The sequence below is a fragment of the Strix aluco genome, chromosome 8 (assembly GCF_031877795.1).
Source record: "Strix aluco isolate bStrAlu1 chromosome 8, bStrAlu1.hap1, whole genome shotgun sequence".
Classification (NCBI taxonomy): Eukaryota; Metazoa; Chordata; class Aves; order Strigiformes; family Strigidae; genus Strix; species Strix aluco.
Genome location: NC_133938.1, coordinates 163,396 through 173,741, shown reverse-complemented (window position 1 = coordinate 173,741; position 10,346 = coordinate 163,396). Strand labels below are relative to the sequence as shown.

The following is a 10,346-nucleotide window of genomic DNA, read 5'->3' as shown; positions in this document are numbered from 1 at the left end:
GGGTGACCTCCCTGTAAGCAGGGCTCGGGTCTCTGGTCTTTTGCCACCTTGCCCCACGGTTTGGCTGCCCGGAGAGAAGGGCGGCCCTGTCAGGAGAGTGAGCGGCGCTGTCTCCGCGCCGAGGGGGAAATGGGGCTCTCCGGACCCCACGCCCGCCCTGTAAGCAGGGGAGGGCCGTTTCCCCGGCCCCGGCGGCTTTCTGGCTGCTGGCGGCCTGGCCAGCGTGACCCCCTGGAGTCGGGGCGTGTCACGGCATTTGTCCCTTGGCCACCCCGTGAAGCCCCGCGGCACGTTGAGTCCCTGTGGCCTGCGTGCGTCCTGCGGGGCAGGTCTGGGGCTCTGCTCTCCTGCTCGTGGGAAGGGATGGCTCCCCAGACTCTGGCTGCACAGAGCTCGCTCTCTCTTCCGGGAAGTTTTGTTTGTCCCTGTGTGTGTGTGTGTGTCTGTGTGTCTGTGTGTCTGTGTGTGTGTGCCTGCCTGTGTCTGTGTCTGTGGGTGTGAGTGAGCGAGCGAGCGAATGAGCTTCTCGTTTAGGCCCCTGTTGAAATCGCTGCAGTGTACTTAGCTTAAACTTCCCGGGAGGGAAAGAAGGGCTCTGTGCAGCAACAGGGGGTCGGTCCCCTCTGAGCCCGCGAGCGGAGGGCGAGTCCCGGCTTGCCCCTCCTTGCCCCTCCTTTCGAAGGAGAGAGCGAAGCCCCGTGGCTGTAGCGCGGCCAGCGTGTGACCCGCCTGTGTTCAGAGCCCGGGTCTCTGCCTGGGTGGCCGCCTGTCCTGGCTGGCAACCTGCCAGCGTGCCCGCCCCATACTCGGGGCGAGTGCCACGAGCCGTGGAGCCCTCTGTCCCCAGGAGCCGCTCGGCCGCCCTGTAATCAGGGCTGGGCAGGCTGCCTGCGTTGGGCAGCCAGCAGAGGCTGCCCTGTAAGTTCGGGGCTGGCCAGTGACCTGCAGGCGCGGGCACTCTGCAGTGCCGGCAGCGGCTGGAGACCCCTGTAAGCAGGGGCGCAGCTTCTTTGGCTGCCACTTTGTGTGCCCAGCTCCCATTTGTCCAGAGTTCCCGACTCCGAGCCCAGCTCCAGCGCCGGTCGGGACTGCATGCGTGGCAACCCCGGAGTGCCGATTGGGTGAGAAAAGCTGATCTGTGAGGTTTTTTTTTGGGGGGGGTGGGGAGGGAGGGGGGTGTTGGGGTATGGGTGGGGGGCCGGATTGCCTCTGTCCTCCGGGTGGGGGAGCTGGCACCTGACCGTACTCTCCTTCCAAGCAGCAGCTCCTGTGGAAGACAAGGCATCTTGAGGCGCGGCAGGCTGAAGAGAGGAGCGGGGCGAGAGAAGGGAGCTTTGCTGCCGCTTTGTGTGCCCAGCTCCCATTTGTCCAGAGTTCCCGACTCTGAGCCCAGCTCCAGCGCCGGCCGGTACTGCACACGTGGCAGCCCCTGAGCGCCGATTGAGTGAGAAAAGCTGATCAGTGAGTTTCTTTTCGGGGTGGGGAGGTGTTGGGGTATGGGCGGGTGGGGGGAAGCGCTCTGGGGACCTCCCTCCAGAGGCCGGCTTCCCTCTGTCCTCCGTGTGGGGGAGCTGGCGCCTGACTGAACTTTCCTTCCAAGCAGCACCTTGGAAGCTGCAGCGCCACGGGATGCTGATAATGACCAGCACAGGCCTCGCTGTACTGTCGTTTTCGCTGCTGCTTGCAGTGGATCTGCAGTGGTCTTTGATTCGCGGAAAAAGACTCTACAACTCGAAATGGAGTTATAAAGCAGGTATGTTTTACTCCGGCCGGGGTGCAAGGGGATTTCTCCACAAACCTTGCACACCAACAGCACTTTTTACCAAAACGTTACAGAGTGTGGATACACTTATTCACTGGATTACATAACACAAACATACATATGCATGAGTAAGGCTGGGTTAGTTCTAGAGGCTGGTGTCAGCAGTTTATGTTATCTTTGCACCTGTGCATTGCCTCCTGGGGGGGGGCGCGTCTTCGGGGTCTTTGGGAGGAAGGCTCGTAGTCTTTCTCACCTTGTTTTTTCCCCGGAGCATGCGCAGATTCTCTTAGCCAATTTCTTGAAAAACAAAAATGTTTTTCAGCTGGTTTACTCATGCTATCTTATTTAAGGGAAGCAGTGAAACTTCTACCATCCGTATATGTCTATCTTTACTCATTACCGAGGCCCAACTAGTTAGAGCACACCTGTTCCTCGAGGACAAAAACATGATATTTTGCTGAACACTGCAGTTCTTGGTAGATTTTGACAGTAAACCGCTTTGTTTTGATGAACACAGCAGTCCTTGGTAAAATTCCACAGAACAGTCTGGGCAAGCAGGATTCTTAGCAATATTAAAAAATACTATAAGTAGTACTATAACTTGCTAGAAGTAAGTAAATAAGTTGCTAAGCAGCTTTCTATTGCAGATTTAGAAAAACGACAGATTACTTCCAGAACTCGCCCCCCCCCCCCCCCCCCCCCCCCAATTTTCCTGTTTGGCCAGTCAGTAAACCAGAGGGGGAGGTGGCGTTGAACAGGCCATTATGGGCATTTAAGTGCTTAAGTACAGCCCCATTGTCAGCGGCAGACCCCAGCAATGCAGCCTTAACGACTAGGCTGCAAGTCCCTGCACGTCCTTGGCTGGCAGTGCTACATGTCAAAGACATGGTTTTTCCCTTAGGGGAAGAAGGCAAAACAAAAATTTGCATTTACATGGGAGGGTAGCCAGCATACCTTTACCAGACTCCCAGAGGGGGGTAGAAACAATCAGAAATGCCCCAATCTAGAAAAAAAATTACAACAGCTTTGTAATGGGTACTTTAGGATATTGGAGAAAACAGGTACCTGGATTCTCCATTGCCTGTCCACTGCATTGGCTTTTACAAAAAGGAAAACGGTGGAGTTGGCATTCAGAACATGAAGAAGCGATTAAAACTCTGATACTCGAATTAAAAACATATCTAAATTACAAATGCCTATTAATACTTGACCCACGAGCATTACAGCAGCCATTTAAACCTTCACCAATTGTAGATGCACCCCCCCTACCTCTAGCATGGGATGCTAGTGACAACAATGGAGTAAAAGAAACTCAGTACGAGATGGATTTATCCTGCATCCTAAGGGGTAACCTGTTCAGCCTTCCCCCCCCTCCGCCCCGAGACAGTTCTCTTTTCTTTCCTTGAAGAACATCGATGGTGGGAAAGCTTATCTGGATGGTCACCACCACCAACAGGACTCGGTCTGATTTTCCTAATTCCAACTTTAATATGTTTACTACTTCTAATAGTATTGTATATTAAGGTTTGGAGGATGGTTAAACAGATCACTCAGTTACAAAAGTATCCCTGTGTGTATACTTCCCTAAAATATTTTTTTTTTAATAGCAGCTAATAAAACACAAAATTCGCTTCAGTTATAATTGGATTATGGCATCCGCTGCTTATAGGCAGAGAGGCAAGAGGCAACCACACCGCCACTCTCTGGACAAGATCAAGTACTGTAGCCCAGGTAATAGACTGTGAGGGCGGGAAAGTCCATGCGGGGGCGCAGCGGCCGCTTGAGGGGAAGGGGGCGGGACCCGCCTGTGGGAAGGGGAAGGGCGGGAAAGTCGCGCGCCGCTGTGAGGGGCGGAGCGGCCGCCTGAGGGGAAGGGGGCGGGTGCAGCCCCGCCAGACGCGACCAGGAGTCCGGAGCAGAGGAGTGGCCGTCGCAGTCGTCCGTGGGGGAAGCACTGGAGCAACAACTGGGTGAGTAAAGCCGATCTGTGAGTTTTTGGCGGGGCGGGGGGAGGGGGGGAGGCGCTGAGATTCGGGTGGTGCTGTGGCGAGCTCTGTCCGGGGGCGGCGACCCTCTCAGACCCGACGGCGCCTTCTTGCCCTTGCAACAGCTGGTGGTGGAGCAGAAAGAAGAGACAAACATCGCGTGCAGAAGGACCCGCAAGACAAGAGAGAGCGGCAGGAGGAGCGGAGGAAGTCTGAGCAACAAGTGCAGGAAAGAGAAGGGCGCTCCGGGCAAAGCGCCGCTGTGAGGGGCGGAGCGGCCACCTGAGGGGAAGGGTAGTGGGACCTGTCTGGGGTGGGGGGGGAGCGCCGTCGCCGGGGGCGCGGGGGGGGGGGGGGGGGGAGAGGGTCGTCGCCGCGGGGCGGGTGGGGGTGGTGTGGAGCCGTCTGTGTGGGGGAGCACCGTCGCCGCCTGGGTGGGAGAGTGCCGTCGCCGCCGGAGGGGGGAGGGGTGGGGGGAAGAGCGCCGTCGCCGTCCGAGGCGGTGGGGTCGCAGTCTGGGGCGGGGGGGAGCGCCGTCGCCGTGGGGGGGTGGAGAGCGTCGTCGCCGCGGGGCGGGCGGGGTGGTGTGGAGCCGTCTGTGTGGGGGAGCACCGTCGCCGCCTGGGGTGGGGGGAAGCCGGCGCCCGGGGGGGGGGGAGGAGGGGTGGGGGGGGAAGAGCGCCGTCGCCGTCTGACGCGGGGGGGTCGCAGTCTGGGACAGGGGAGCAGCGACATCGCCGTCTAAAGGCGGGAGCGGGGCGAGCACTGTCGCCGTAGGGGCTGAGGAGGGTCCAAGGCCCCGCTGGATGCAGCCAGGAGCCCGGAGCAGATGAGTGGCCGTCGCAGTCGTCCCTGCAGGGAGCATTGAAGCATCAACTGGGTGAGACAAGCTGATCTGTGAGGTTTTCTCGGGGGGGGGGGGGGGGTGTTGGGGTATGGGCGGGGGGGGGGCCGGCTTCCGTCTGTCCTCCCTGTGGGGAAGCTGGCGTTTGACCGTACTCTCCTTCCAAGCAGCAGCTCCTGAAGAAGAAAGAGAAGTATTGTGAGGAGCGTTGGGCTGCAGAGAGGAGCGGGGCGAGAGAAGGGAGCTCTGGACAAAGGGGACCTCCCTGTTACCGGGGCTGCGGTCGCACGAGACCGTTGCCGGCGCTTCTGGTGTCCTGGCCGGCGCTGCGCTGGGTGACCTCCCTGTAAGCAGGGCTCGGGTCTCTGGTCTTTTGCCACCTTGCCCCACGGTTTGGCTGCCCGGAGAGAAGGGCGGCCCTGTCAGGAGAGTGAGCGGCGCTGTCTCCGCGCCGAGGGGGAAATGGGGCTCTCCGGACCCCACGCCCGCCCTGTAAGCAGGGGAGGGCCGTTTCCCCGGCCCCGGCGGCTTTCTGGCTGCTGGCGGCCTGGCCAGCGTGACCCCCTGGAGTCGGGGCGTGTCACGGCATTTGTCCCTTGGCCACCCCGTGAAGCCCCGCGGCACGTTGAGTCCCTGTGGCCTGCGTGCGTCCTGCGGGGCAGGTCTGGGGCTCTGCTCTCCTGCTTGTGGGAAGGGATGGCTCCCCAGACTCTGGCTGCACAGAGCTCGCTCTCTCTTCCGGGAAGTTTTGTTTGTCCCTGTGTGTGTGTGTGTGTCTGTGTGTCTGTGTGTCTGTGTGTGTGTGCCTGCCTGTGTCTGTGTCTGTGGGTGTGAGTGAGCGAGCGAGCGAATGAGCTTCTCGTTTAGGCCCCTGTTGAAATCGCTGCAGTGTACTTAGCTTAAACTTCCCGGGAGGGAAAGAAGGGCTCTGTGCAGCAACAGGGGGTCGGTCCCCTCTGAGCCCGCGAGCGGAGGGCGAGTCCCGGCTTGCCCCTCCTTGCTCCTCCTTTCGAAGGAGAGAGCGAAGCCCCGTGGCTGTAGCGCGGCCAGCGTGCGACCCGCCTGTGTTCAGGGCCCGGGTCTCTGCCTGGGTGGCCGCCCGTCCTGGCTGGCGACCTGCCAGCGTGCCCGCCCCGTACTCGGGGCGGGTGCCACGAGGCGTGGAGCCCTCTGTCCCCAGGAGCCGCTCGGCCGCCCTGTAATCAGGGCTGGGCGGGCTGCTGTAGGCAGCCAGCAGAGGCTGCCCTGTAAGTCCGGGGCTGGCCAGTGACCTGCAGGCCCGGGCACTCTGCAGTGCCGGCAGCGGCTCGAGCCCCCTGTGTAAGCAGGGGCGCAGCTTCCTTGGCCGCCGCTTTTGTGTGCCCAGCTCCCCTTTGTCCAGAGTTCCCAACTCCGAGCCCAGCTCCAGCGCCGGCCGGCACTGCACACGTGGCAGCCCCGGAGCGTGGATTGGGTGAGAAAAGCTGATGTGTGAGGTTTTTTTGGGGGGAGGCGGGGGGTGGTGGTGGTGTTAGGTTATACGGGGTTGCGGGTGGGAGGGTCTCTGGGATTTGGGTGGTGCTGTGGCGAGCTCTGTCCGGGGGCCGGTGTCCCTCTCAGACCTGACGGCGTCCTTCTGCCATTACAGGAGCTGGCGGAGAAGAAGGAAGAGCCAAACATCGCGTGCGGAAAGACCTTCAAAGGCAAGAGAGAGCGGGGGGAGGAGCGGAGGAAGTCTGGGCAACAAGTGGAGGCAAAAGAAGGGCGCTCTGGGCAACAGGACCACCCTGTCCCTGGGCTCTGGTCGCGCAAGGGTGTCACCAGGACCTTTGGTGCCCTGGCCGGCATTGTGCCCTGGCCGGCATTGTGCCCTGGCCGGCTTTGTGCCGGGTGATCTCCCTGTAAGCGGGGCTCGGGTCTTTGGGTTTTTGCCGGCCTTTTGCCACGTTGCCCCATGGTTCGGCTGCCCGGGCAGGTGGCAAGCGTCTGAGGGGGTTGAGCAGCACCGTCTCCGCAGCCGAGGCGGGAAGCGGGGCTCCTAAAGCCCACCGTGGTGGTGAGCTGCAGTCAGGACGGCCAGCCCATAACTCGGGCGTAGATGGGAGCCTTGAAGTGCACGGGGCTCGTTGAGCGGGCCGAGCCAAGGGAGAACCCCCTGTAAGGAAGGCCGTGAGCATCCCCTGTGCTTAAGGGGAGGTGCTGGGAGGGACGAGGGACCCTCCCCTGTGAGCAGGCCGGTGTCCCTGGCCCCGGCCTTTCAGAGGCGTGGGGCTGAGACGTGCAGGGCTGGGCGTGCCCTGCCCTAGCCCTCTTTCTGTGTGCTGTCAGCCCCAGGAGCAGCTTGGGAGGAAGAGAGGCGCGGGGGAAGGCAGGAGGCTGGGAGGCAACGGTGCCTGCGAGCCGGGCCCAGGTCCGGCCCGGGCAGGCCTGGCAGTGCTTTGAGCTGGGCCAGCGCCCTGGAAGCAGGGCTGGGGCCTCTGCTCCGTCCTCCGGGTGGGGAAGCTGGCGCCTGACTGCACTCTCCTTCCAAGCAGTTCTTCTTGGAGAAGAAAGACGAGGCATCGTGAGGAGCGTTGGGCTGAAGAGAGGAGCGGGGCGAGAGAAGGGAGCTCTGGACAAAGGGGACCTCCCTGTTACCGGGGCTGCGGTCGCACGAGACCGTTGCCGGCGCTTCTGGTGTCCTGGCCGGCGCTGCGCTGGGTGACCTCCCTGTAAGCAGGGCTCGGGTCTCTGGTCTTTTGCCACCTTGCCCCACGGTTTGGCTGCCCGGAGAGAAGGGCGGCCCTGTCAGGAGAGTGAGCGGCGCTGTCTCCGCGCCGAGGGGGAAATGGGGCTCTCCGGACCCCACGCCCGCCCTGTAAGCAGGGGAGGGCCGTTTCCCCGGCCCCGGCGGCTTTCTGGCTGCTGGCGGCCTGGCCAGCGTGACCCCCTGGAGTCGGGGCGTGTCACGGCATTTGTCCCTTGGCCACCCCGTGAAGCCCCGCGGCACGTTGAGTCCCTGTGGCCTGCGTGCGTCCTGCGGGGCAGGTCTGGGGCTCTGCTCTCCTGCTCGTGGGAAGGGATGGCTCCCCAGACTCTGGCTGCACAGAGCTCGCTCTCTCTTCCGGGAAGTTTTGTTTGTCCCTGTGTGTGTGTGTGTGTCTGTGTGTCTGTGTGTCTGTGTGTGTGTGCCTGCCTGTGTCTGTGTCTGTGGGTGTGAGTGAGCGAGCGAGCGAATGAGCTTCTCGTTTAGGCCCCTGTTGAAATCGCTGCAGTGTACTTAGCTTAAACTTCCCGGGAGGGAAAGAAGGGCTCTGTGCAGCAACAGGGGGTCGGTCCCCTCTGAGCCCGCGAGCGGAGGGCGAGTCCCGGCTTGCCCCTCCTTGCCCCTCCTTTCGAAGGAGAGAGCGAAGCCCCGTGGCTGTAGCGCGGCCAGCATGCGACCCGCCTGTGTTCAGAGCCCGGGTCTCTGCCTGGGTGGCCGCCTGTCCTGGCTGGCGACCTGCCAGCGTGCCCGCCCCGTACTCGGGGCGAGTGCCACGAGCCGTGGAGCCCTCTGTCCCCAGGAGCCGCTCGGCCGCCCTGTAATCAGGGCTGGGCAGGCTGCCTGCGTTGGGCAGCCAGCAGAGGCTGCCCTGTAAGTTCGGGGCTGGCCAGTGACCTGCAGGCGCGGGCACTCTGCAGTGCCGGCAGCGGCTTGAGCCCCCTGTGTAAGCAGGGGCGCAGCTTCCTTGGCCGCCGCTTTTGTGTGCCCAGCTCCCATTTGTCCAGAGTTCCCGACTCCGAGCCCAGCTCCAGCGCCGGTCGGGACTGCATGCGTGGCAACCCCGGAGCGTCGATTGGGTGAGAAAAGCCGATCTGTGAGGTTTTTTTTGGGGGAGGCGGGGGGTGGTGGTGGTGTTAGGTTATACGGGGTTGCAGGTGGGAGGGCCTCTGGGATTCGGGTGGTGCTGTGGCGAGCTCTGTCCGGGGGCCGGCGTCCCTCTCAGACCCGACGGCGTCCTTCTGCCATTACAGGAGCTGGCGGAGAAGAAGGAAGAGACGACCATCGCGTGCTGAAGGACCTGCAAAGGTAAGAGCGAGCGGGGGGATGAGCGGCAGCGGACTGCCGAAGAAGCAAGAGAAAGCAGTCTTTAAGCATCCCTGCCCCTTTGGGGATGTTTTCTGTGCCTCTCAAGCAGGTACTTGGTTCTTGGCAGTTCCCCAGAGTTTTAGAAACTGCTCCAAATCCACCTGAAGTTGACTCGACTCCCTGAAGTTGTCAGGAAACTCCTTTGTTTAGTTTGGTGTGGCCGCACCAGCTGTGGGGAGAGGGAGGGCTCTGCAGCCACCCGAAGTGTCCTTTGAGGCTGTGTGGCATGCCGGGGGAAGAGCAGTCGGGAGCAGGGATTTGGAGGTGGTTTCCCCTGTTCTGAATGCTTCTCTTTCAGCACCTGCACGGTTCTGATGTAAAAAGTGGAAGTGTTGAAGCCTGAGCAGCAGGCCCTGAGCCGAAGCTGCTAACTCAGTATGTAATCATTAGCGAGATACGTATGGAAGACGTAGCTATCTTGAATGTATATTTATCTTTCTTTGTGTGTGGATAAAACAACAGGGTCATGGAGACCGTTGTCTGTTGCTGTGGCTTGATGCGAGACCTTGCACCTAATGCAATTAGATAAGCCGAGGAACTCCCTTAGCTTCTCCCCTGAGCCCTGGCCAGGCTCTGGGGGAATCTAATGTGAGATTGAAACCAGATATTTCCGCTCAAATCAAAGGTGCCAGCTATTCTGGCTTGCTGATTTTTGGGTATATAAGGCTGGACCCACTCACAGCGACTTTGGAAGCCTCACTTACGGGTGGACGCACCGCGTAGGACTTCCCACTTGCCGGGAAAGGCTCTCCAAATCCTCGCTGTAACCGGGGCTGCCCAGCGCCTGCGGGTCTGGATGATGGGAACGGGTGCAAGTGGTGATGGGTCTTTCTTAATCGCTATTCCCTCTCTCTCGGGTAGTAATGATTTGATGCATTACCCTGTGTTTTCTTGTTTGTTTGAGTGCACTATTCTGTGTTTTCTTACTGTATGTTTTCTGTATTATTCTGTTATATTACTTAATTATTTCTAGTAAAAGACGCCTGCACTTTTCACTCTGGTGTCCGAGTTTAATTGATACCCCTAATCAGCAAAACAGGGGGAGATCAGGTGGCGGTTTCCAGAGACGAGGTTGGTGGTGGGACGGTGTCGCTGTAGGAGCGATTTTATGTTGGTTTGGCTTTGGGCTGGGCTGTAGCCGGCGGGGCGCTAGTTCCTGGCAAGGGGATGGACGGGCGAGCTGTTAGGGCCAGCCAGAGCCGCGGCTGCACGTGTTCCGCACGGGACTGGTGTGCAGAGCAAAGTGGGGAGGGTTTCTGAGAGCGGACAAGGCCCCGGCCCTCCCTGACTGTCTCGGCCTCCATCCTTCTGCATCTCGAGGCTGAGGAGGCCGTCAGTAACTGCAGTGTTCCCATCTCCTTCCGAGAAGCGCTGCAAACCTGCGCCTTAGGAAAGTCAAAAGAAAGCGTCACCGCCGCGAACTTGTGAGTTTGAGTGCCGCTTCCACAGCGAAGGTGTTCGTCGGAGTGGACTGGGGTCAAATTGCTGCCCAGTTGGGGGCAGAAGCAGGAAAGGTTCCTTTTGAGAAATGCAAGGTGCTGCTACCGGTAAAGGTGTAAACGATCGGCACGACCGCTTCACTTCTGAACCTTCTATTTTAATGCCGTTAAAGTTGAGACAGACCCCGGAACGTGCCTGAGCGAGCTGCCAAGAAGTGCAGCACAC

General features: G+C 60.5%; 1 protein-coding gene across 1 annotated transcript; it reads left to right on the top strand.

Annotated features, from left to right (window-relative positions):
- Positions 1-4,682: 4,682 nt before the first annotated feature.
- On the top strand, positions 4,683-9,676 carry LOC141926764 (uncharacterized). Its single transcript, XM_074833154.1, has 3 exons — positions 4,683-4,784; positions 7,977-8,392; positions 8,567-9,676. The coding sequence occupies exons 1-3, from the start codon at positions 4,683-4,685 to the stop codon at positions 8,784-8,786; spliced, it is 738 nt and encodes a 245-aa protein (XP_074689255.1). The 3' UTR covers positions 8,787-9,676.
- The last annotated feature ends 670 nt before the right edge of the window (positions 9,677-10,346 follow it).